The sequence below is a fragment of the Rhipicephalus microplus genome, chromosome 5 (assembly GCF_043290135.1).
Source record: "Rhipicephalus microplus isolate Deutch F79 chromosome 5, USDA_Rmic, whole genome shotgun sequence".
Lineage (NCBI taxonomy): Eukaryota > Metazoa > Arthropoda > Arachnida > Ixodida > Ixodidae > Rhipicephalus > Rhipicephalus microplus.
This window is the reverse complement of record NC_134704.1, coordinates 103,339,768-103,367,729: the sequence shown is the minus strand read 5'-3', so window position 1 is coordinate 103,367,729 and position 27,962 is coordinate 103,339,768. Positions and strand designations below refer to the sequence as shown.

Below are 27,962 nucleotides of genomic sequence, written 5' to 3'. Positions count from 1 at the left end.
GTAAAGTCCGCCATTTCGTTCAAACATCATCCGCGGTGGCCAGGGATCCATAGCAAATGCAGGTTCTTTACGTTTTTCGGTACTAAATGCTGAAACTTATTCCATCAGCTCTGAATTTGCTGCCGCAGAAGGTGCATTACATACTGATAACGAATCTGTAATGATAACTGCTAATGATTTGCGTGTGGGAAGTTTGCGTACGGCAAGAACAATAGCGAATAATTCTGCAGTGAATACAGGGGTATAATCTGGGAGTCGAATCGACAAGGACCAGTCCAAAGAAGGAGAAAAGATGCCAACCCCAGCCTTTTCTTTTGACACAGATGTATCAGTAGCGATGATATTGCTTACCTCTAGGTGAGCTAGATAATCTGCTAACTGGTCATTTAGGTACCTATGTGCCAATTTCTTCGCGTTATGAAGAAATATATCAGCAAATTGTATGCTAAGCATTTACTTTAGGTTGTGTATTGGACCAATATGTTTAATTGTTACATTCCGTTGCTGTAGTAGCGCTTGTGCAAATGTTATTTGCGGCGTGTGTAGTCGCGACCAATGTGTTTCGAAAAATAAAGCCGGTTCTTGAATGAAAACGTAAAATGAGAGTCTTTGGTGTGAACTGTATATCTTTAAGAATGCTTGAACAGTAAGAATTTTAAACCTATTCATCAGAGAAGGGAGGCGAGCTTCCATATACTACACGTTATTTGCAACAAATTTTGGTAGACTAAGACAAAAACGCAACGCTTCTTTTTCCAGAAGTATTAGGGGTCTCATTATATAAGCTGCACTGCCAGAAAATAATACACATCCGAATTCTATGATGGGCTGCACATAAAGTTTATATATCATTAATAGCACATCTCTTCTTAAATCCGCTTTACGGTTTGCGAGCTTCCAGAGCCACCCAATGGCCCGTGTTGTCTTGGAGTACACGTCATCAATGTGGCTTCTCCAATTTAATGTGTCATTATATAGCATGCCTAAATATTTAAGGGAATTAGCCTCGCGGAATGAGATAATTACTGTATATTAACAGGATGTTGATAAGCTGCAGAAAAGAGAATGCACGAAGCGCACTTTTCTTCACGTTCAGGGTCGTATGAGTATTTTCATCAAAAACCAGCAACCGACGTCCTCTTTCTCTTTAACGCAGCAAGGCTGAGCCGGCTGTTGCGTATCAATGTGTACAAATGTGCCCACGCGCTAAAAATGTCCATATGTGTTCTCGTCGTTCTTGGGCAGATACTATCAACATCTCTGGTACATACCCGCATACCAGCGGCACATACTCGCCCGTGTGTGTGTGTGCCACTGTTCTGTGGAAAGTGTTAAGACGATGTACGCGACAGGACTGTGACATTATTTATGTCTTAACCAGTGCGTCATTTTGCTCAAACCGTCTTACCCTTCCATGCTAATTTTGGTTGACGTCAAGTTAAGGGGGTCACCACAAGGGCACCCAAAAGTAAGCGGCTAGATAGATAGATAGATAGATAGATAGATAGATAGATAGATAGATAGATAGATAGATAGATAGATAGATAGATAGATAGATAGATAGATAGATAGATAGATAGATAGATAGATAGATACGCTCAATGTCGCCGAAATTCGCTAAGCAATGCTTCGCATTTAGAAGTTCGGAAGGTCACGGTGCGCGCATAATGTATATCTTTCCTGTGCCGTCCCTTCCTGGTTAGCTTCCAGCGCTTTCGTCTGCACGTGAGAAGAGCGAATGCAATTGCAGCGTTCGACATCTCTTAGTACCTTCACTCGCAGTGGGTGAATTCTACAATTTTTTCAGCTGGTGAATTTACGAGACAATAAGCTCCTGTAGCGATTCGATTCCATGGCTACTTGGAAAAGTGTGGCAGAGCTCCGTTAAGCATTGCAGGAGCTGGAAAATAAGTCACACACCTCATTTTTACATGCAATAGCTGCGTAGCATTTCTTTAGTTTTTGAAAGAAGCTCTACTCACGTTTTGCAGCTCGCCGTATAATTGAACATGTAGTAGGTTTTGTTCAGAAACACTTTTACATAGTATGGGCAGGGTTTATTTTCCTTAGAAATGGTATATATATATATCCTTTGAGAGGTATTAAGGAACTGAAAAAAAACGTGCATAAGGCTTGCTCTGTCAAGAAGCTGTCACGTACATTACACGTCAAGCAAGAGGTATGTTATACAATATTGTTATTATGTACGTGTTAGATGTACATGGAATACACTTACAAATAATCCAACAGGAATTATGTGCACTCCCAAAGTGCAGAGGTGATTTGCGTGTCACTTACCGTCTGCCTCTTATGGAACACAACACGTCTGTTTTGCACCCAGGTGCCTGGCCTCGCGGTGGCATACTGTCACACCTAGACGTCATTTTGTACTGAATAGCCAGGTGTACTTGTACATACTGCAACAAGTTAACACGGCAAGTGCTACGTAGCTCTGCATAATTGAAATCCGAGACACTACTCCCGCTTACAAGAAGCCGTCTGGGCACCACTGCACTCTCTGTTGACGCAAAAGCAATCAACGCAAAAGGAAATATCACTAATAGTGGTCTGTGAAAATCCCAACAAGGCGTGGGAATCATGCCATGTGGCGTTTACAGATTACACAGATTTTGATGCACAAGAAAAAACGCCGAGCTCCACTGCAAGTAGATAATCGCAAGCAACATGAAAAGTTACGAGCCCGGTAAATGTATACAAGTGCACTTACCGAGTATTTGTTCAAACGAGACGCCAGCTATTTCTCTTTACAGCAGTAATAAGTGTGCAGTATGCTTGTAGTATGAAGTACGAAATCATTGTCGTACTGCTTCGGATGTCGCATGCCAATAATGGGACATGTGACTTTGGCGTGCATGCACACCCTGCACGCATTGGCACAATTTTCCGGCGTACCGGGAAGCCGATCAAGCGCTGACGTGTGTACCTTTGGCTCCGCGTACTTTCGATGCTATGACCACCTCTTCAGGTCCTCGGTCACTGGATCATACATCACACCAACAGTGAGTGGACCAGACACCAATTCAACACCTTGTTGGGATTTGATAATGCTCTTTGAGAACAACAAGGACTGTTTATCGTTCAGCGTGACCACTTCCGCACTAGGCCTAACCACCGGCCTAGCATGAGTGGAGTAGTAGTAGTAGTGAACATTTGCTAAAAAAATTGGCAGATCCCACATACAGTGGGAATCAATTATATGTAAAGCACGAATGAGAAATCTTCATATGTCTCTTTAAAATGAGCACAACGTTACAAGGTGGAGGTATATGATGCTGTACATGACTTCCGTGTCATGGTTATCATGTTTCGATGTGTCGTTTACCTTCGTCGTCTATTCACGTCACGTGATACCAAATTCACTATATGTGAAGCTAGCGAAACAGCCGCGAGCACGCTATGAGCGTGGTGTGTTGTCATGTTCGTATACATGATACGCGTGTCAGAATAATCATGTTTGCACCAGTCATATATTTAGTCATTCATTGACGCTACGTAACACCAAAATTTGTATATGTGGAAATAGCAAAGCGGCCGCGAGCGCATCATGAAGGCTCCAATGCAATCCAATGTAGCGTTAACGCGCGTGTACGCTAGGCACAGCGATGCTACGTTAGCAAAACGCTAGCATAGCACTCTATAGGCTGCATGACGCCAGGTGCGACCAGCTTCCGTAGGCACGACCCGACAACAACCGCTGCGAAATGCGACATGCTGCATTGTGTGACGATGCGTTACCCAGACAACATTGCGTCTCCCCCTTTTCGTGACGGAGGGACGCCGAACGCGCTAAAACGCGCATGCGTCAAAGCAACGCAGTGTGCGAGTATATGGCAGGACCGGCGCATAGCGTGGCAACGCCGGCGTGACGCGACAAAATGAACACCGGCAAACACGCACACCGCATCACGTCGAAATGTAACGGCGCCTTGACTGTGGCATGTAGTCATGTTTTCATATGACACGCATCTCATTATTACCATTTTTGCACAGACACATACCTTCGTCTTCCGTTGGCGCCACGTAATGCCGAATTTGGCATAAGTGGAGCTAGAGAAACGGCCGCGAGCCCATCACGAGCGGGGCATGTAGTCATGTTGTTACGTTACACGCATGTCGTGATTATCATATTTGGATGCGTTATTTACCCATGTCGTCCATTCGCGTCACATAATACCGATCTTCGTACATGTGAAGCTAGCGAAATGGCCGTGAGCGCATCATGAGCGTAGCATGTAGTCACGTTGTTACATGACGTGCATCTCATGCTTATCATGTTTCCACCAGTATCATACCTTCGTCATCCATTCAGGTCCCATACTACCAAATATGGTATAAGGGAAGCTATGGAAACAGCCACGAGCGCATCATAAGTGTGGTTTGTAGTCATGTTGTTACATGACACGCATCTTATGATTAATATGGTTCCACCAGTCACATACCTTCGTCATTCATTCACGTAGCGTAATACGAAATTTGGTATATGAGACACTAGCGCAATGACCGCGAGCACGTCGTCAGCATGGCATGGAGTCATGTTGTTACATGATACGCATGTCACGATTTTCATGTTAGGTTCTGTCGCCTGTGTTCGTCCTGCAATCATGTCATACCATACCAGTTTTGAAACATGCCATGTGAACGAAACCACGGCAAGAGTTGCAGGACCATGGAATGTAAGTCATAAATTTTATGACATACATGTCACGATTTTCATTTTATGACCAGTCAAATATGGTCTTCATACAGTCATGTTATGGCATAATAAGAATGGTATTCATACCATTATCTAAACCGCCAGGAGAGCTAAAAGTAGAAGTAAAAGTAGATAGATAGATAGATAGATAGATAGATAGATAGATAGATAGATAGATAGATAGATAGATAGATAGATAGATAGATAGATAGGCCTATAGGGGGTCAGCCTCCCTGCAGTACCAGGTGGAGTCCCTTGTCAGGGACCCCATTGGTCGTTGCCGCTGTCCTGGCAAGTTGGACCATGGCTCGTTGGGTCGCAAGGTCCTGGCAACCGAGCATTGCCGCCTTCCAGTCTTCTCTTGTTGGATTTGGGTTTGGGGGTGGAGGAGGGTTGAGCTGGCATGCCGATACCACGTGGTACGAGTCAGCAACCTCCACGCAGTACTAGCAGAGGCTAGACAAGGAAGAGTCAAAGTGTTTAAGCACTGCCGGGCACAGTAAAGTATGGGTTAATAGCCGGAGAAGAATTCTCTCGTCCGCCTTCCGTAGTCTTTTGCAGGGCGGAGGAAAATGGCGGTGGAAGTCCTGGTAATGAGTAATTATGTCTCCATAAGTTAGGAGAGGAACGTTCTTTTCTGGAACACAGGGGTCGTCGGTGGGCGAGGCAGCGGCCCGGGCAATGAGTGCTCGGGCGGCAGCATGCGCCACCTCCTTGTATGCGATGCCCTGATGGCCAGGAATTCAGATGATTGGACGCAAAAAGGGGTGACCTATTCGTGGACAAGGTTTAGGAATTTCGGCAGCTAGGGGAGTGATTCCGCCCAGTTTGAAATTTTGGCAAGCTCATTCGGAGTCTGGTAATATAATTTGAAAAGTGTCGTGTAATGTGGCCACTGCTATGGCCACCTTTTCAGCATGGGTAGCGTTGGTTGCGCAGAAACACAGACCATCCACCTGCCTGTCTTGGTGAACGACGGCAGCCGAATACCAACCCCCGCTGTAAGGGCCGGCGATGTCCGTGTAAAATACATTCTGTATAGAGCTGAACTGCGCTGGAGAGCAAGAGCCCGTGCCTCTAGACGGCCAGCGTATGACTGACGTGGCATATTCGTGGGGAGGGGTCGAACATGAATCAAGTATTTCCAATGTACACTCGTACAAGTATTTCCAATGCACTCGTACTCGCTCCTCTGTGTTGAATTCATGCCGAATGTGTAGGCGATCTAGGAGTCGTCTGCCCGACGAGGTCTGCGCCAAGCACGTGTATTTATTTGTTAGGTGAGCCTCCCGGAGCTCCTGATAGGTGTTTACCACTCCCAAGGCAAGAAGTACTGCATTGGAAGTAGTGATCGGGAAATCTAGGGCTGTCTTGACCATTTTGCGAAGGGTAATCTCTAAGAAATCTTCATCGTGATTCCTTAAGTGCAGGTAAGGAGTCGCATACAAGATGCGACTAATGACAAAAGAATGTGCGAGACCAAGCGCATACTTGCTTTTGATACCTCCCCGCTTGTTGGAGACTCGGCGAACCATGCGGCCCACCTGTTCTCTAAAAGTGTGGCAGCTTGGGCTAATTGGTATGGCACAAGGTATCATACAGGCTCAAGAAAATGGGAAAAAGAGTTGAAGTTCGTGTCCTGTTCTCGGCACCTTTCAAATTAATCAGCCTCACCAAATATACAAACCCCCTGAAAACGCGTGAGACCGCCAGGAGGCGCCAAGCTGTGAAGACATGTTCACACTGCGCTCCGCTTTCCCGAAGCTTTTCTAGAGCAATTTCTCGCGAACTCATCTAACAATCTTATAGTCTGCTTTGTGAAGTTCTCCTGATTCCACGGATACCCAAAGCTTGGGCCAGGATCGACTTTACGAGAAGAAACCATCGCAGCCAGATTGGATGACCTTGTTGAGACGCTCACCTTAACGACCACGGCCGGCGTCGCGCGTCCCGAAAGGTACTTCGACGTGCGGAACACGACGAAGTTGTGTGTTTGTGGGAGCACAGACTAGCAGATAGGGAACTTTGGACACTTGCTTTGCTGCCACGGGACAGAGATCGAAGGTTGGCGATGTTTACCTCACTTTTTTTACCTGTTTTATGACACGACAAAATGCCGGCTATAAAGCTCTGTCAGCCTAAGCGCTCCGACTAACTTGGCAGGAGCGGCCCTTCACGGGCACCGGAATCACTCACCGCTGCACGCACGCGAGTGATGTCTCGTCTCGGCAGGCAAAGGACGACGAACCAGCGTCTGTTGACGCGACTCTCAGAAACGAGACTGGCGACGCGACTTGTTCGGAACGCCATGGATGGAATGAGGATGCCTGGCATACCGTTTTATCACGCAGGAAAAAGAAAAACAAGTTTCAAAAAATTGCCCGCAGCTTCCCTCGGGGGAACACTGAGGAGGATGCGGAGCATATAATTGGTTAACGGGGTGTTAAAGTGCGACTTACTTGAGTCGATGGCTAAATTGGTTAACGTGGTTGTGAAATGGGGTGTTAAATTGCGACTTACTTGGGTCGCTGGCTAAATTGGTTAACGTGGTTGTAGGAGGGGTGTTAAATGAGTGAACACGTACGAGACGTATGCGAAAGGGCGGTGTTTATTTATTGCGACGAACTTTGAGCACGATGGCTTTTAGATGCCACTTTGGCCGGCGCTGGTCGAAGGGACGTCGATCATTGTGACCTCGGACGTCGACGCGCCGTACAAACCAACCGACGAGCGGCAACTGAGCGAGCGAGCACCGACCTTGAGTATATATACAGCGCGATGGCGCATGCACTGTCAGCTGTCGAATGTTCGATAAGGGGGAGAAGCGCAACGGCGCATGCGCGCGCGTCAGCTGCCGATGTTCTCGAAGCGCGACGGCGCATGCGCGCGCGTCAGCTGCCGATGTTCTCGAAGCGTGACGGCACATGCGCGCTACATTATACAGCTAGCGAATGTTCGTGAAGAGGAGAAGCGCACGCGGTGTGTAGAGGAGGAAGGGTGCACAGATGGTGGAGGAGTGAAGCGCGCGCGGTGTGTAGAGGAGGAAGGGATGCACAGATGGTGAAAGAAGGAGGAGGAAGCTTGCGGACGGTGCCGCACTACAAGCCTCGAGTATGAGATGCTCCGCATCTAAAAGCAGCGATCCCAGATAGAGAAGGCTGTGAAAGCGAACGAGAAATTTGAAAGCGATCCGCCCGCCGAAAAACAAAAACGTGAAGCCACGCAGGGTTTCAGACGGAGAAAGCGACGCGTCCCTCCTCCGCTACCGAAAGAGGAGATCAAGATTATTCTGAGGCCGCATAAGGGTCTCTGGGTTAAAAACATATGGGGACTGGAACTCTCCAGGGCTGTGATAGATGCCTGCCAACGAAGTTTCAATGGCAATGACTTTCTGTTGCGGGTTCACCCAGGATCGAACATTCTAATCCTATCTACACCAAGCATGAAGGTAGCGAGTAGGCTGCGAGGTATCAGTCAACTAAAGATCAGGGGACAAATCCACGCTTTCAATGCATACATGGCCGACCCTGAAGGCGTCTTGCGGGGAATAGTACATGAAATACCGGCCGGCACTTCGCAAGATGAACTAATGGAGAACCTACGTGTTCGGACTCAAAAGGTGAATATTGAGAGAGCAAGAATGTTGGGCTCGTCTAAAACAGCGATTATCACATTCACGGGGAATGTGCTACCGAGGAGCGTATACATAATGGGTGCCGAGTTAATATGCTACCCATACAAGCCAACAGTACAGGTGTGCAAGATATGCCTCCAAACCGGACACCGTACAGACGTCGGTCCAACTCCAAATGTCAATGTATGCCTCAAGTGCGGGGCAAGGGAACCAATGCAAGGACACGATTGCATCCCCAAGTGTGTCATCTGTGACGGTGAACACCCCACAGGAGATAGTCTGTGCAAGAAAAAACTTAAGAACGTCGCTCCTCCCACGTAATTGAGGACAGATCAGCCAAAAGACTGGGTTAGCCAACCTGAATATACCGGCGATGCCAAGTCGTCAGAAAAATTCCCTTCACTAAGGATGAACATGCCTCGATGGTTCAGCTCGGACCGGATGGAACAGCGCCAGTCAAGGTCACGTTCACGATACCGATCAAAATCCCAGTCAAGGTCGCGATCGAGATCTCGTTCCACGGCACCACCGGCTCCTGGGAAACCCAGCTTAAAGAACCAACGAAAGCATCGCGGACCTCCGGCCGAGATGGGTTCCTGCGAGGAATCACAAGATGTCCTAGCCGCCGGCCGGACAAACATAAATCAGGTGAGCTTTGCGGGGTCAGTGTCTCCCAACGCTCCTAAAAGAGAAAATCTACAATACAAGAAAATATTGCAAGAAAATGATTGACTCAAGAGGTCAAACAGCTAAAAAAACAAATGGCCGAAGAGCGAAATAACTTACAGGCAGCAATATCTTCATTAGAGAGACGGCTAGAGGCTAAACTACGACCACAAAACCCGACAGGAACAGCTGGAGGATGTAGTCAGAAAACAACATATACCGTCAATAAAACCCACGCTTTCGGGGGGCAGCGCGGCGTCGGCTGAAGTTGAGGAAGGGATGGTGTACGCAGGTACAGCCACCCCTACCCCAGGCACGACAGTAAAAAACCACGACCAAATAACGCAGCAAATACAGGCACAGTTAGACAAAAACAGGGAAGGTATAGCTAACGTTAATAAACTGCTAGTCGATTTCATGAATGGGATAAAATCTTTCGTCTGCGAGGAATTAAAAACTCAAAGGCAGTACGTGAATGACGCTGTTAGCAGCTTGCAAAGGGCAATAAACAAGCGCTCTCGCTCGACCTCCGCTAGAAATAGCAAACAATCTAAGGGGAATCGCGACGACGCGGAAGCACCCATGCATCATGGCCAAAAATAACCAGAGAAGTGTGGAACAATTAGAGATCTGGCAGTGGAATTGCCGCACTTTTCACAAACGCACCGCAGCACTCCAGAGTTATATCAATGTGGCACCAATTAAACCCGACGTTATATGCTTGCAAGAAATTGGTGCCAGAATAGTGAAGCTTCCGGGTTATTATATTTTTCAGAACCCAAATTATCCCCGCGTTGCGACGCTGGTGAGCAAGATGGTTGTGGCAACAGATGAGTACATAGGAACGCTACAGATCAATCACCAAATTATCAGTTTATTCCCCCAAAAGAGATGCAAAGCGAAGACTATAGCAGTGAGCCTATACAGTCCTCCAAAAGACAAAGGCGAAGACTTCAATGAGCTCCTTGCTGAGACGGTTAAAATCGCAGGCAACAAGGACCGCCTATTGGTTTGGGTGATTTTAACGCACCCAGCCCCACATGGGGTTACCCAAAAGACTCGCCGAAGGGAACGCGTCTCGAACGTGCTGCGTCTAGGCTGGACCTGAGTTTAATAACTCTCCCAATTGCGCCCACGAGAGTGGGCAACAGCGTATGTAGAGACACGTTCCCGGACCTCACTTTCACCTTCAACCTCAAAGACGCATCCTGGACAAACCTAGACGAATATCGAGGAAGAGACCATTACATTATAAGCGTCTCCATATCGACACCCAAAATGCGTAGATTGATAGGTGACGCGGCGATCACAGATTGGACTGAGGAAACGAGATCCTCCACCCGACTCTGTACCGAACTCAATAGAGGCCTGGTCGGAGTACATAAAGTCGGTACACGCCATCACTACGAAGAAAATAGCCAGAACCGTAGAGACACCAGCAGTAGACAGCCGTCTGCTACACCTAAGGGAGAGCCGGCGCAGCCTACTAAAGCGTTGGAAACGTCAACGCCTGAATAGGGCACTACTGCGTAGGATCGCTGCTCTTGCAGAGGAAGCAAACGACTATGCCAGCGAATTGGCTACCGAGGGAATGGTCAAGTTCTGCAGTTCGCTTCAGAACACACTGAGCACCGCGAAAACTTGGTCCGTCCTAAGAAATATTCTTGATCCAGACAAGTCCAAATCCACGACAAGCAGAACACTGCAGAAAATTGCAGAAACATTTGCGAGCACGGACGACGATCTCATGAAAGCCCTCAAGGAGAGATATATTAGCGATAGTCCACCAAGTAACTCGGCTAATCACATGAGTTACAGTGGAGCTAGAAATGAGAAACTAGACGAGCCGATAACAAAGGAGGAGGTCTTTGCGGCAGCTCAGGCAGCCAAGAGGAACACAGCCCCCGGTGAAGACCAAATTACGAATGCTATGATAAGAAATCTTAGCGACAAAGCCATCGAAGGCATGCCAAAACAATTCAATGAACGCTATTGGCTCAAAGGAAAGGTCCCTGCAGAATGGAAAACCGCCAAAATTATAACCATTCCGAAACCCGGAAAAAAGCCCTTTTGCAGGCGCTCAGACCTATATCACTTACGTCATGTATGGGGAAGCTTTTCGAACGGGTCGTTCACACCAGACTTCAGAATTTCATAGAGGACAGAGGGCTGTTTCCGGCCACCATGCTGGGCTTCCGCAGTGGTCTCTCAACACAGGACGCTTTCCTCCTGATACAAGAAGAGGTACTCAAGGGTGTTCCCAAAGGTGGAGAGCATTTGCTGCTTGCTCTAGATTTAAAGAGAGCTTTTGACAATATCTCTCATGAAGCTATACTCTCAGAGCTAAATATAATTGGTTGCGAGGAAAATATATATAACTATATACAAGATTTTCTCACCGATCGGGAGGCGACGATTGGTATCTCAAGCGTTAGGCCTGAGCCATTCCGAATTCCAAACAAGGGAACGCCTCAAGGAGACAATATCTCCTCTGTTGTTTAATATCACCATGCATCGACTCGCTCGGGCCTTGAATTGTGTACCACAGCTAGGTTATACCCTCTACGCGGACGACATTACTTTGTGGGCCACACGGGGGTCCCTGGCCAGCAAAGAGCAGACTCTGAAAGAGGCGGCACTGGCTGTCGAAAACTTTGCCAGAACCAGTGGTCTCAGCTGCGCACCTGAAAAATCGGAGGTGATTAGAATACACAGCAAACGCTACAAAAGTAACGGAAGAATAGAAATTGAAATCGAAAAGCAGAAAATTAAAGAAGTCACCGTTGCCCGGATCCTGGGTTTCTGGGTTCAAAGCAACGGTAGGGCAAATCACACTATCGGTCTTAGAGAGAGAGATAAAGATGCAAGGAAAGGCAGGGAGGTTAACCAGACGCACATCCGGTTTGCTACCCTGCACTGGGGAAGGGATAAAGGGGAGAAAAGAGGTTGCAGAAAGATGAGAAGGTGCACACAATCATGAGCACACTCGGGGAGCACACACAGTCTACAGGCGGTCGCTCAGGTTCGTTGACTTTAGGTAAAATAGCAGTGCTTTAGTTGCTTTCTGCGCAACTGAGGCAGATGCCCAGGGTCCTAGTATCTTCTGCACACAAAATGGTCCGGGGTCAAGTCGATTCAAAACCATCCGGAGCTGGCATCGCTGTGTGTCGTAGCAAGCGCAGCTGCACAGGACGTGTTCGATGGTCTCTTCAGCTCCGCAGTAGTCGCATGTAGGAGTGTCTGCCATACCAATGCGAAAGGAGTACACCTTTGTAAATGCAACACTCAACCAAAGGCGGCATAACAGTGTCGCATCGCAGTGGGAAAGTTGTGATGGTAGCTTTAGCTTGAACGAAGGATCCAGTTTATAAAATTGACACCTTTGGAAGCTGGTAGATGACGAGAACGTGCGTGTGAGATCTCGAACCAGCAGGTGAAGTTGTCTTGCTGCATCATTCCTTGATAGAGGAATCGGGACTACACGGCTTTCTTCATGGGCTGAGCGGGCTGCATCATCGGCTAATTGATTTCCGGTAATACCGATATGTCCAGGCAGCCATTGATATATAATATCATGCCCTCGTGCTAGAGCTTCATGATGGCAATGTCTTATTTCTTCTACCAGTTGGTCATGACTCGTCCTACGCATGGCAAACTGCAAACTCTGAAGCGCTGCCTTCGAATCACAGAATATGACCCATTTTCCTGGAAGTTCTTGAACGAGATATTGTAAAGCAGCCCTTATAGCAGCAAGCTCTGATGCCGTAGATGTAGTCATATGCGACAACTTAAACTTGATTGTCATTGCTGCAGCCGGAATTACAGCGGCACCTGATGAGCTGCTGGACGAGACGGACCCATCAGTGTATATCTGCGTTCGGTCTAAGTACAACTCATGTAATAATAGCAGTGTTGCTTGCTTCAATGCTACTCTGGAGTGATTGCTTTTCTTTTTGATTCCCGGAATTTCTAGACGTACTTGCGGCTGGTCGAGGCACCGCAAAGGACATGCCATTCTCGCAGCTGGCGTATATCCTGATGGAATGCTGTTTAGGTGCTTGGCTATGACGTCTGAAAACGTAGCACGTGGTCTTCTCGAAGGTAGAAGTGCCAAGTGGTGGTCGGGGACATGGCTAGCATGTCGAATGTGCGCTCTGAGGCAATCCACAACTATATATGTCCTGACCGGATGGTCTTTGGCAAGCATGATTGTGGCATAAGTAGAAGCGCATCAGGGCAGTCCTACGCAGATACGCAGTGCCTGACCCTGCAAACTCTCCAATGAATGGGTATTCAATTTGCAAGTGTTAGTCAGTACCGGCAAGCTGTAGCGCAATAGACCCAGAAATAGGGCCCTGTACAGCTGTAGCATGGAGGCCACAGAAGTTCCCCATGCTTTCCCGCACAAGAATTTCATGATATGCTCAATAGATAGCAGTCTCTTCTTCAAGTACGCACAATGTGGGCTCCACGAAAGACTTATGTCGATTATTATGCCCAGGAAACCATGCGTCCTTGCATATTTGACACTCTGCCCATTGATGTAAACAGGGTATGGCGTCATTGGTTTTCGTGTAAACGCCATCAACGCGCACTTCACAGTTGATATATTTAGGCCTTGTTTCTGAAGGTAGGCTGTTGTGAGGGTTGCTGCCCGCTGTATTTGTGCACGCACCTGAGGGCGAGTAACTGCAGCACTTCAGAGGCAAATATCATCGGCGTATATGGATAGGCACACCGACTTTGGCAGAACCTTCACCAGACCAATGAGGGCCACATTGAACAATGTGGGGCTTAAAACACCTCCCTGAGGTACTCCGCAGTAGGTGTAATGTTGGGCAGTTGTCTTCTTAAATCAGCAACTAAACAAGTGGCTAGAATTATTCAGAGGATAACCTTCCACAAAAAAGGCATGAAAGAAAGTGATACTGTCCGATTAGTGCAGGCGCTCGTAATGAGCAAATTGACATACGGCTTGCCTTTCCACACGCTGAACAAGAGCGAGGAACAGCAAGTAGATTCTATCATCAGAGGGGCTTACAAGGCAGCATTAGGCTTACCGATAAGCACTCCGACACAGAGGCTTCCCGAGATCGGCCTGCATAACACGTACGCTGAACTGAAAGCAGTAACATTGATCTCTCAGCGCAACCGCCTCAGCCAGACGAAGTCGGGAAGAGAGATACTGATGAGGGCGGGTATAACACCCCAACCTCAAAACTTGGACGAGGAGCTGGTGGACGTACCAGACCCAGTCCGACGACATATTTCGATCGCACTTATCCACAGGAACATGACCAAGGAGCGGCATCACGAAAGGCGAGAGCAGCGTGTAAAATGGATCAGAAAATTAGTTAGAGGCAATGAGAACGTGCTATGCGTTGACGCTTCCAGGTATAACTGGAAGCGCTGCGTCGTCACAATGGTAAGCAGTGACACGAGAAGCATGGCGTCCAGCGCATCACTGTACACTACATCAATCTTCAAGGCCGAGTGTTTCGCCATCGCATTGGCGATTAAAAGTCGAGAGCGCAGCGACGGCCAGACGTACATCACCATACTCTCAGATTCGCAAGAGGCGTGCCGGCTATTCACGAAAGGCCGCCTCCCATTAAACATTTGCAAATTTTTAGGCGGCGAATTGAGCAACACTTATAGGTTGGTCTGGTGCCCTGGACATGCAGGCCTAGAGGGTAACGAGAGGGCGGACGCTCTAGCTCGAGCGCTCACGAACCGAGTGGAGCAGCAGCCTTTCTCGCTGTTACCACCACCCAGCAACGACGGCTTTCGCGAGGAGGAGGAAAACGACCCGGCTCGGATGGCTCCGCGAGAGCTTCTTGCTCGCCAGCGATACACACGGCAGAAATATGGTGCCCCCCACAAATCTCTTAAAGGGGAAGACGCCATAGACCTCCATAAAATTCAAACGGGAGTTTATCCAAATTTATTACGACTGCACAAAATTCATCCAACTTTGTATGGGCGCGATTGTCCGCGGTGTCGCGACTCGCCACCGACCCTTTACCATATCTCGTGGAGTTGTGCTAAACGGCCAAATGAACTTGATCGCTTACAGCGTATGTATAGAATGGAAAACTCTTGGGAGCAATGGGAGGCACTCCTCGCTAGCTCGGACCCGGAGGTGCAACTAGCACTCCTGGACCACGTCCGGCAGGCGGCACAAGCCAGTGGAGCCTTGGACATGGGGCCCCACCCATCTAGCTCCTAAACCCCTTCTTTTTCAACCCAATAAAGTTATTTCTCTCTCTCTCTCCCCTGAAAACGCAGTCATCAACGGAATGCAGAGTTCAACATAGAAACAGGTATGCGGCATGCTCCTGGGAAGTTGTCTATAGGATCCCCCTTTCATTCGGTGCTTGTTTTGTCGGAACGACCGGAAAGGTGTCTGAACGATCGGCTGAGAGAACACGCTAACAATGTGAGAAACGGGAAAGATGCTTTCTCGCTCAGCACTGCACTGAGTGCGATTGTGTGCCCCTTTTCAAGGACACAGTGACGCTGTACAAGCACAAAGATGGGCGCACCCGAGTCATTGTCGAGGCCGCGCAGATGGCACGCGAACAGGTGCCTTGCATTAGCAAGCCTTCCGTGTCTCTGTCAGAGAAAGAACTAAGGTTCCTCGAAGGTTTCGGTGCGCGCAAGTAGTTATATTATCTTTACTTTTCTGTTTCGTTTCTTTTAAACTTTTCTTTGCTTTTTTCTGTGCTTTTGTTTTTTTGTTTTTGTTTTTCTCTTACTCGTGTTCTGCTATTTGTGCCATATGGTTTTTTGTCACATGGTTACTGTCTCCTCCATATATTTTCGCGCTCTACGCAATAAACTCAGTATGAAGTTAGCGCTCGTGTCCTTCGTGTGCTTCTTGTCTCTGGGTCGTCATTTTGTTCTCGCACTATAATTATCGTCATGTCTCTAAACTCACGCAGCTCGCAAAGTATTGTCTCGATCCTGCGGTGTTTGTTAATGTGGTGTCCAAGGACACGGATCTCCTGTGCCTCATTAATAGGTCCACTATGCAGGGAAGGGCTAATTGATAAAGTGCATTCACCGACGGCCAAAGGTGCACAAATTCAGACTTCTGTGGGGAACATTGGAGGCCGCAGTATGCCGCATATTCGTCCATTATATGGGCTGCGGTTTTCAGGCAGTCCTCTATGCTGCCCAACCATCCCTTTGTGGCCCACAGAGTAATGTCGTCGGCATAAGGCACATGCTTTACCCCGTCGACAACAGGCAAGTGGGCCGGGAGCTGCGCTATAGCTAAGTTGAACAGCAGAGGCGACAACATAGCACCCTGTGGTGTGCCTCGTTGGCCCAGGGGTTAGGTGCCGTATACCTGATCTTGGATCCAAATGTACGCACTTCTGTCATTAAGGAAGTTTCGGATGTAGTTGAAGGTGCGCTCGCCGCAGTTGGTGGCACTTAGGTGAGCTAAGATGGCCGTGCTTGACGTTATCGAAGGCTCCCTTAAGATCAAGCGCTGGAATGATCTTGTCATTGTGGGGGTGTTCTACGGGATTAAGTACTTCGTGGTGTAGTTGTAGGAGTATGTCCTGCGAATATTTCTTGGGTTCTTGGGCCTGAAGCCATACATAGAATCACCGAAAATGTGGCGCTCTTTCAGGAAGGAAGAGACACGATTCCTGACCATTAGCTTCCCCGCACAAGAAGTAAGAGAAATGGGTCTGAGATTTTCAGTGTTGATCGGTTTTCCTGTCGTTGCAATAAAGGTTGCTAGAGACGTTTTCCAGCCTAGTGGGAGGAGCGGTTTTCCGAATCAGATCGCATTAATATAGTCGAGAAGCGACTGGTGCGCTGCATTGTGTAGACTTGCCAAAAATTTAACGGTAATTTTGTCTCGCCCGCAAACCGTACCTCGCCTCATTTTGGCTTGAGCGGTGCGAAGGCCGTGCGTTGGAAAGAAGCATCCAGTGCCGAGTTCTCTCTGCCTGCATAGCGATACGCGGAGCCTCGCGTGTCTTGATGAGTGCAAAGAGATCGGTCTCATAGTGAGAGGGCTAGTTGTGTTGTGGAGCTATGGAAATTGTGAAAGGCTCGGTGCTGTTGTTTTTGTTGTTTGCTTCGCGTATGAGTAACATCAATCAGATTGCGGAAGAGTTTTCATGCGTTGCGACTGAACATTTGCGTGCTGGCAGTGTTACAGCAATCTACCCCATTTGCGTCGGCGAGCTGGGCAGCGTTCTTAGCCGCCTTCTAGGTGACATCCAGTATCCGCATGCGGAGTTCGCGCTTGTGTTTTTGTCGGCGCCATCTCTTTGTGAGACTGCAACGGGCTTCTTAGAGATGGAGAAGATGATTATCTACATCCGGGTGACTATCCGTGAGTTGTATTTTGGTCTTGTGTTTTCTTTGTGTTTCGAGCCCAGAGTGAGCCCACTGGGAATAACCGATCTCCAGGATGGGAGAGCCAGGTGAGGACTGCCGGAAGGCTCCCTGTTTGGTAGGTGAGCCTGCGCGATGGGGCGTGTAGAAAATGTAGCGTTGAGAATGCAGTGGTCACTACCGAGGGTTTCCTTGGTATTGAACGAGTCTGCTTGTTCGATGTTTTTCGTGAATGTTAGGTCAGGGCAGGTGTCCCGGCTGACAGTTACCTACACGAGTTGGTTGCGCGGGTCTGTTTGAAGAGTCATGCCCAGCGTGGAAGTTAGCCCCGCAAGTTTCCTTCCATGCACCTCTTCATTTCGATAGCCCCAAAGCCTGCTAGGGGCGCTGAAGTACTACTATCAAAAGGGGTCATGCACGGCGAGCTTCCATGCCCTGCTGAAGATGTCAGCCTATGTAATGTTTTTGAGTTTAGGTTTGCAGTAAATATTGAGGATGTGCACTGGGGGGTCAGTTTTCCCCAGGGGAAAAAGCATGACCATAGTGTACGCCTACAGTATTGAAATCTCGAGGTCGACTTTTTGCGTAGGATAGGTAAAGTTTTATATACAAGAAGGCGGGTGATTGCATCCAGTTGAAAAGTGTTATAACCTGAGAGGTGCACGGCATCACCGGGCTCTTGAAGGGCAATGAAGGCGCACAGGTGCTCAAAGGTTTTGAAACAGAGGTGGAAATGGGCCTGTTTAGCCCTATTTTTGAAGCCTCTACAGTTCTATTGAATTAAACAAAGTAACTGAGGTTTTCGGTGTCGCGATGTGGAACATTAAGATGAGTCACCATATTGAAAATTCGGGGTGGCTGGGAGGGACTCTACCCCTACTTCAGCACCCTGTGCAAGTGGTAGCTTGGAGTCCTCGGAGGTTTCAGCGAGGTTGATGGCGTGTGAAAACCTAAATGAACGATTAAAGTCTTTCAGACGATTAGTCCTTCGGTTTCGAGGGTTTATGCCATGGAGTCAAGTTTTAATGTTACTCGTCACCTGTTGGGTAACAGTGTTGGAAAGAGTTTCCAGGCTTTTGCTTATGGTGCTGAGTTCTGCCATTAAAGCAGTCATAGTACTTTCAATAGCCTAGAATCGCTCTTCAGTGTTAGAAGGCTGCGAGACGGACGAAATGGGGCACATGGGCATTGGTTGTGGATAGGGAATGGTAATACTGGTGGTGAGTGACGCGAGGTGGACTAGTGGACTACCTGTCTCCAAGGCTGCCATTTTTCCTTGAATCTGCCCGTTCTGTGCCCGCAGCGCAGCAAGCTGTTGTTTGACCTCCAGTAATGCAGGGGAGGAGGCGGGATAGGAAGATCAAAAGGAGGAGGAGGAGGCAGCCCTCAACCTGTAGCCTACCTGAGAAGCTGCTTTCTTGTTCAGCCGCTTACGGGCGCCAGCCTCAGTCAGAGGTGGAAAGTCCCCAGCTTGGGGCATGGGGGCACACTGGTCAGGTGTTTTGGATGATATCTGCGGTGACGGTGTCTTAGGTGGAGGTGGTATTGTTGTCTGCTCTCCCGTAGCATGGTTTTCCGTGGCTTGGTTGGTAGCTCTCGGCTGACGTCCTTCTGGCACGACGCCATATGTCTTGGGCGTTGACTGCTGCTTCGACGAGCCGCGGCTGCCATGATGCCCGCCCGGCTGCTGCAGGCGGTGAAATCTTGCTTTGCAAGCCTGGGATCCGGTGGGGTGTTTCTCGCCGCACACCAGGCATGATGGCTTGCATTAGTGCAGTGCCATCTCCTCCTCAGAAGCACCCACGACGTTACCACAATGGCCGCAGCGTTGGTCGTTCGGGTGGGGACGCAGCTCTACCCGGTGGCCCACCGTCCCACAGCGATAGCAGGAAGAAATGGTGCGTTTGTATTCACATACTGGTGTCCCGACGCTGTTGTAGTACAGAAAACGTGGCACGCGGCGGTCCTCGAAAGTTATAAGGGCCACTAAAGTCTTGCCAAGCTTTCTTAAGAAAACGATGCTTCCACCACGCCAGTGGATCTTTGTTTTCAAGGAGGCGGGGGTCTCCTGCTTGTGCACCGTAATGACGCCACGCCACACTTCCCCACTGATCTTGGCGGGGCCGATCATTGGTAGGGGACCCCGTGATGTTTCGAGCGAGAATTCTCGTGAGAGAAGGCTTGCCAAGTTGATGTCTTCGGTTGAGAAAACAATCATATTTTGCTCCCACATGGGCCACACACTGATAGAGTATCTCGTGGATGCGTTCACGTGTGAGGTGAGCTCGGCGCAAGGTTCACCTGGTTGATAAGTAGCTTTGAGAGCTTTCATGACACGAGGCTTCAGCACGATAGTGAATCTTCTGCAAATTGTGGGGCACAGCGGTAGGCCAACACGACACATGGGATGTCTTCTACTCGGGTGGAATGTTCGCAGACGAGGCCTTACTGGTAGCCGAGCCCTTGGTAGATTTAGATTGCTGGCGACGCTTGCGGAGGGCCACCACGATGAACAGTTACTCATCCATAATATCTGTTGGTGGAACGGAGTTTTAGGGCACTGGGGTAGAAATCTCTTTCCACGTTAACGTCGTGGGGTCATATCCACAGAGAGCGGTGGCCGCCATCTGTAGCTGCGGCCGCGGAGAAGCTCCGACGCAGTCAGTGTTAGGTGACACGCTCGGTCCGGAGAGAGAGAAAAAAAATCTATTATTAATATTGTAATGTAACGGTGAAAGCAACCTTTATTAGGCCCAGAAGACACGATGAAGCGACCACGCCCAAGGCACAGAACACAGACAAGCCAAGTCCCCACAGCAGATGAAGATGACGACCACTCATGATGATGAATATGTGTAAAGATAGTAGATGTGCCTAATGAATGCCTACAATAACTCCCCCCCCCCCCACGTGAAAGCGGTCATCCTGACCGCAGTTCTTGGCCGCAGTTTAAAGCGAAGATGAACGCCGTATGAAAGGCTTCATGCGGGATACGTGGACTATTTCTGCTGCCCTGTAGCGGCGGTCCGTTGGAAGAAGAACAGGTGCCACGCAATGATTCACAGAAGACGTTTGCTCCAAGACAGTGTAGGGGCCAATAAAACGTAATTGAAACTTCTCGCACAGTCCGGGAGTGCGAATGGGTGTAAGAAGGAGGACTTCGTCGCCAGAGCTGATAGACACGGCACGATGAGAGGCAGCATATTCAAGCTTGCGATCCTGTAGTTTGGCTTCGATGTTGACGCGAGCCAGCTGGCGGCAATGAAGTACGCGAGACACGTATTCTTCACTTGAGGATGAACATGGTTTGACAGGTGCAGAGAAGAACGAAACATCGAGGAAAGAAGAAGGGAAGCGACCGTGGACGAGGTAGAACGGCGAGTAACCGGTTGTGCGCTGTACAAAGGTATTATACGCAAAGGTGACAAATGGCAAAATGGTGTCCCAGTTTCTGTGGTCGGGTTCGATATACATCGCTATCATATCTGACAGTGTACGATGAAAGCACTCAGTCAGGCCGTTCGTCTGAGGATGGTAACTGGAGCTTGTTTTGTGTGTAGTGCCGGATGCCTTGAGCACTTCTTCAACGAGTTCTGAAAGAAATACTCTTCCACGGTCGCTCAGGATTACACGAGAAGCTCCGTGTCGAAGGATTATTGCTCGAAGGATGAAGTCGGCCACTTCCGAAGCTGATGCAGAAGGCACAGGAGCTGTTTCGGCGTAGCGGGTCAGGTGGTCGACAGCTGTAACTATCCATCGATTGCCTGTGACAGTCATAGGAAGCGGACCATACAGGTCAATGCCAACTACCTCGAATGGTTGCAGGGGACACAGGAGCGGTTGTAATTGTCCACTTCGAGTTGATGTAGGTAGCTTGCGACGCTGACAAAGGGCGCATGAGGCAACGTACTTCGCGACACTGGTGGACAAGCCCGCCCAGTAGTAGTGACATCTTATGCGGTCATACGTTTTTTGGGAGCCCATGTGTCCAGCAGACATGTCGTCGTGATTTGTCTTGAGGACTTGAGCCTGAAGAGAGCGTGGTAGAACGGGCACCCAGCGTTGACCATCAGGGTGGTAGATATGACGGTACAGGACGTGGTTGTTGAGCTTGAATTGCGTCAGCTGTCGGCGAAGACGGGGGTTAGGGAGCCGGCAAGTCCGGTCCATGATGCGGCGACAGTTAGGGTCAGCACGTTGGTGCGATAAGAACAAACCACACTCGCTTGGAGAAGTTGGGTCCACAGTAGCTAATGATGAAACATGTAGGGAAGAGACGGCCGAAAGCTTCTCGAGTGTGGCAGTGGCGGGTTTGTTAAGTGGCTCCGAAGAGAGCGGGCAACGCGAAAGTGCGTCGGCGTCTTGATGCTTGTTTCCCGATTTGTGATGTAACGGTGAAGGCAACCTTTATTAGGCCCAGAATACACGATGAAGCGACCACGCCCAAGGCACAGAACTCAGACAAGCCAAGTCCCCACAGCAGATGAAGATGACGACCACTCATGATGATGAATATGTGTAAAGATAGTAGATGTGCAAGGTCATGGCACCAACTCCTCTTTGATAACGTCGCGCAAAACATTGTTGGAGGGGGAGGTGAACTCGGTGTCATTGATAGGCCGAAAGATTGCAGCTCTTCCCGTATTATCGCCCGGATGATGGCAAGCAATGAGGCATCAGTCGTGGTGGTGTTTTCAGCGCTGTCCGGTGGTAATCGTTGGGATTCAAGTTCTTCGAGGCGTTGGCACGTGGCAACAACGTCAGCGACTGTAGTCGGGTTTTGAATGACCAAGGCATCGAACGCGACCGTGCCGATCCCTTTCAATAGATGACGAACTCACTCTGATTCAGACATGGACGTGTTGAAACGGTGACAGAGAGCAAGCACATGGAGGCGGAAATGTTGAGGCCCGTGTGCTCAGATTTGGGTGCACGTTAAAGAACCCCAGGTGGTCAAAATTTCCGGAGCCCTCCACTACGGCGTCTCTCATAATCATATGGTGGTTTTGGGACGTTAAACCCCACAAATCAATCATTTTGCAAGTGAAGCGTCATGAGTACAACGGGAATGAAAACGCACTATAATAGGCGATGGCTTATCAGCCACTTCTGCGCGCAGTTGGTGGGCGGCTTCGGATGTGTAAGACTCACCGCATTGTTGCTTGCGAGCATCCAGTGTCTTCTTCGCGAGAGCTGAACGAATCCCCGGGGTGCCGAAAATTTGGCGAAGCTGTTGCTTGAAGCGTGTCCAGTCCGAAATGTCCGTTTCATGATTGAAAAACCATGTTTTCGCTACGCCTGCCAGATAGAAAGAAACACGGCGAAGCTTGGTAGGATCATCCCAGTTGTTAGTGGAACTCGCTCGATTGAACTCGTCCAACCAATCCTCCACATCTTAACCTCGAAGTCCGGCGAACGTGGGCGGCTCACACTGGTGCGCGGTGATAATCAACGATGGATAGGCCGCGGTAGCCGGGGCCGTGGAGGTAGACGCAGAAGCACCGGTTGGCTCTTCCTGAGGCATGCTACCGGACACCTGGCACAAACGACGACCTGAGCGGAGCTCCAGGAGGCAGATCGGGCTGAGAGAGGATGGAAGATCGTTGAGCACACTCCACCACTTCAGATGTAACGGTGAAGGCAACCTTTATTAGGCCCCGAAGACACGATGAAGCGACCACGCTCAAGGCACAGAACTCAGACAAGCCAAGTCCCCACAGCAGATGAAGGTGACGACCACTCATGATGATAAATATGTGTAAAGATAGTAGATGTGCTTAATGAATGCCTACAATATATATACAGGGAGTAGGGGGAGATGGCCTGGTGCGGGCCGCCCCTCACACACAAGGTGGGCTCCTCGTTACAGGAGTTCATTGGCAGCCAACGCGACTCGAGCTTGGTTGACCAGGGCCTTCTGGCTCGCCAGATTGTAACACCTGAGCAGTGCTACGTCTCAGTCCTCCCGGGTGGGACTTGATGTTGGGGGTGAGGTGCGGAGTTTTCTGACATGCTCACACCGTGTGGAAGATGTCAGAGGACTTATCCGCACAGTGCAGACATTTTCCTGTACACGCAGAATCAAGATATTTGACGACTGCCGGGCACAGCAGTGTTTTGGTGTAAAGGTGGAGGAGTAAGCGTTCCTCTGCCTTTGTTAGGCCCTTAGTGGTTTATGATAAATCGCGTGCCCAAATCAATAGAATTCAGTAATTTCTCAAAACGTTAAGGCCGGATTAGCTTCGGCGTTCATTGCGGAAAGGTCTGAAGGCGTCACCCGGAGAGTGAGCGCGCGGGCAGTGGTGTTTGCCATTTCATTGCCTTCGTGGCCCGTGTGAGCTGGCGCCCATGCGATGCTACGGGACGCGGGAGTTCCGCCGTAATTACTATTTTCTAAGATACGGTACACCAGATATGGGACGTAGCTGCGTTGAATATTTCTCCAGGCCCCTCTCTAGTCTGTAATGATGACGCGCAAGTCCTGGTCTGCGGCAGCTAGCGCAATGGCGACTTCCTCCGCACGTGTTATCTCCTGTGCTCTGAATGTGAGACCATTCACCGCGATGTTCTGGTGGACGACTGCAGCCGCGTATTACCCACCGTGTATTACCCACCACGTAAAATACGCCGTGTTTGTTTTCATAGTGGTCGGCTAGTCCCTCCGCCCGCGCAAGGGACCTGCCATTGTGGTCGTCACGTGTCATGTTGGCCGGCAGAGGGCGCACGTGCAGGGCATATAACCAGAACAAGGCGTTGTTCCAGGCTTCTTGGATGCGTACGCGCTCTTCTGTTTTTGTTGGGTGGTAGATGTGTAGTCGGGCTTATAGGCGGTGACCCGACGTAGTGTTCGAAAGTCTCGTGTACTGGTGAATCAAGTGTGCCTCCTGGAGCTCTGCGAAAATATTTACCATCCCCAGGCTCATAAGGCGCTGGTTAGACGTGGTTATGGGGAAATGAAGGTCACACTTGCACATCTGCCTGAGAATCACCTCATAGGTGCTCTCGTCAAACTTGCGAAGGTGGAGGTAAGGAGCCAAGTAGAGGACTCGACTGGTTACAAATGCATGCGCCAGCCACACAAGGCATCTTTGTAACGCACCCCCCCCCCCCCCCCGCTCGCGTTTGTTGGAAACCTGGCGGACCATACAGCCCGCCTGGTCCCTGTGATATGTGTCGTGCGCGAAGCTTCAAAGTGCGCGCCATTCAAAGTGCGCGCCATACAAAGTGCGCGCTTGAAGCAGACAACGACGAAGGTAGCACGAGCGCTGAGTAGCGTGGCGGCGAAGGTACGAGAAGGAACGAGGAAGACGGGGCTCTCGACTCGGCCGTTGGGTTCCGGACCCGAGCCTAGTAACAGTCGAGCCCGGCCTACCTGCCACGTTTTACCTGCCACGGCCGTGCGTCGCTGACGTGCTGCGGCTTCAAGGCATCCTGTGCTTGAGGACACGCGGAGCTGTCGGGCTACGGGCACGAGTTCCAGCAGAGGTGTCCGGCCGGGACGCGGCCGGTGATAGTGCCTGGCCTACCGCGCCAACTGGTCCACCTGGTCTACCGTGCGAGCAACGCGGAGCTGTCGGGCTACGGGCACGAGTTCCAGCGGAGGTGTCCGGCCTGTACGTGGTCGGTGGTGGTGCGTATACCCTTCAAGTTGCCGCCTCGTCTACCGTGCGAGCAACGCGGAGCTGTCGGGCTACGGGCTCGAGCTCCAGCAGATGTGTCCAGCCGCGACGTGGCTGCGGGGGCGGAGCCTACCCATCAACTAGTCGCCTGGTTGACCGTGCGGACAACGCGAGCCAGCTCAAGACGTAGCAACGAACCTCGGTGAGACCGACCTCATGTCTTGCGTCCATGCTAAAAAGGAGGGACGGTTAGTTTAGGACTTTGATAGTTCACAGAGACAGTGAAGGATTCTTTAAATAGCCTGTCCATGTTATGTGTGTTCGTTTTTCGTGTGTATAAAGTGTGGCGTACAAACGGCCTCGTCTTTTCGTGGGAGTCTGGGGCGACGGCTCGGACACCCATTAACTAAGAACCTGCACGTTGCTATAACACCCACTGCAATGTAACACTGGCGTCCGCGACAGGACGAGGCCATTTGTATCGCTTGAGTCAGGCTGACGATTAGTGAGGAAAAGATGAGCTCGACAGATTTAATGGCGTTGGCCATGCGCATGGGTTTGGAAGGTGCGGAATTGAAAACTTGGATTGATGAGCGAGAAGCTCGAGCTCGTGAGGAAAGGGCGGCAGAAAGAGAGGCGAAGAAGGAACAAATGCAGTTGCAATTACAAGTCGAGGAGCAGGCCCAAAGGACGATCCAATTGCGCCTTCAACTGACTCAGACTGAAACCGCCAGAGAGCCTGTCGGGGCAGACATAGGTCGATCATCAAGGGTGTCTTCCAACGTCAATCCTCATAATTTTATACCAGGATTTGATGAAAACCGGGATGACCTAGATGCGTACTTAAAAAGGTTCGAGAATGTGGCGACAGGGCAAGAGTGGCCTAGAGACAAGTGGGCCACGGCTCTGAGTTTGTGCCTAAGCGGAGAAGCGCTAAAAGTGTTTGGTCGCCTATCCCCTGAAGATGCACTTGATTACGAGAAAGTGAAACTGGCTCTATTTCAGCGATTTCGCTTCACAGCGGAAGGGTACCGTGAGAAGTTCCGGCACAGTAAGCCTCAAGAGGGAGAAACCGGCCGGCAGTACGCTGCACGATTAATGAGTTTTTTCGACCGATGGGTGGAAATGTCGAAAGTAGACAAAGAATACGCGTCAGTTCGTGACCTGATTGTAGCTGAACAGTTCATCAGTAAGTGTCATGATCGAGTGGCGCTCTTTTTGCGTGAAAAGAATTGCCGTAAACTTGAAGAAATGGCTGAAGCGGCAGATCAGTTTTTAGAGGCACAGCGACAGTCTAACCTGCTTGTTTTCCGAGAAAAGGCTGAAAACGGCATGGCTGTGAAAAGTGGGAGCACGACCTCAAAAACTTCAGTGCAATGTTTTGTTTGCAACAAAATCGGCCATAAAGCCTCAGATTGTCGCGCTCGGACGAAGCAACCTTACTGTGGGCGTTGTCGTAGGGCAGGACACGATACCCAAGTTTGCACCAAGAAACCCGCCACGTATAAAAAGGCTTCATGTATATTGTCCGAAGAGAACTCTAAAGACAATGATAACGCATCCGGCGGCGGGCCCGAGAATAATGTGTCGGGGGCAGTAAACACGCAACAAATGGCAACGAAATATCAGATGCCAGTTCTCCAGGGTCTCCTATTTGGTAAGCCTGTCTCTGTTCTTCGGGATACAGGAAGTAACACGACGGTTGTGCGACGTTCCCTCGTGCCCGACGAAGTGCTGACAGGAGCTATGACGACAGTATTTTTAGCCGATGGGAGCAGAATAAAAGTTCCCGAAGCAAAAGTGGAGATATTTTCGCCCTATTTTTCTGGTACGGTGATCGTTAAATGCATGACTTCCCCATTGTATGACGTCATCGTGGGAAACGTGCCAGGATCCCGTGATCCCAATGATCCAGATAGCAGGTGGAGCGAGGGACTGTCGGAAAGGAAGACGAAGTCTAAAAGCGTCAAGGAGAGATTAGGGGTGATGAAAGCAGATCGCTACGAGAGACCAATGATCAGCGTAGTCAAGAATTCAAGTACTTCGTTGGATTCGGTGAAAGCAACCGCTTTGAATATCAACCAACGAATCTTCAAGATTGAGCAGGCGGAGGACAAGAGCCTAGATCTCTGTAGGAACAAAGTTGGGCAGGTGTTTTTTGGGAGAGGATCGACAGAATATTCGTTTGTTATGCAAAAGGGAGTTTTATATCGCCATTATCGGTTATCCTCCGGCAAGATAGTACAGCAGGTAGTTGTTCCTCGCAAACTGCGGAGCCAAGTACTGCAGCTAGCTCATGAAAGTCTGATGGCGGGCCATCAAGGCATCAAGAGGACAATTGACCGAGTACTAGGATCATTCTATTGGCCAGGAGTTCAGGAAGAAGTAAAGAGATACGTGCGATCCTGTGACATTTGCCAAAGAGCATATCCAAAAGGTAAAGTGGGCAAGGCGCCTCTGGGCGTAATGCCGTTGATCGACACCCCTTTCGAGCGAGTGGCAATCGATATTATCGGTCCTTTAAAACCTGTGTCGAGAAACGGAAACCGCTACATATTGACCATGGTGGACTTCGCCACGCGCTACCCGGACGCGGTGGCCCTGCCAGCAATCGATTCGGCGACAGTAACAGAGGGCCTGGTGGAGATGTTCTCACGCGTAGGATTCCCGCGTGAAATTCTATGTGATCAAGCATCTTGTTTTACTTCCGAACTGATGAAAGAAGTCAACGAGTTACTGGCCATTAAGCACCTCAGTTCTACACCTTACCATCCTATGTGTAACGGGTTGGTGGAACGATTTAACGGTACGTTAAAACAGATGTTGCGGAAGCTCTGCCAGGAGGAACCAAGATCCTGGGATCGGTTGCTTGCCCCACTCCTTTTTGCCTATCGTGAAGTGCCTCAGACCAGCACGGGATTTTCTCCCTTCGAACTTATTTACGGGCGTGACGTCAGAGGACCACTTA

General features: G+C 49.6%; 1 protein-coding gene across 1 annotated transcript in view; it reads right to left on the bottom strand.

The window, feature by feature from the left end:
- LOC142817339 (uncharacterized) overlaps window positions 1-27,962 on the bottom strand; it is a 103,886-nt gene that overhangs the window by 49,691 nt on the left and 26,233 nt on the right. Inside the window, exon 2 of the mRNA XM_075894374.1 lies at window positions 1,983-2,110. Within this exon, the coding sequence (XP_075750489.1) occupies window positions 1,983-2,011 (29 nt within the window). The 5' untranslated portion in view covers window positions 2,012-2,110. The remainder of the gene's footprint in view (window positions 1-1,982; window positions 2,111-27,962) is intronic.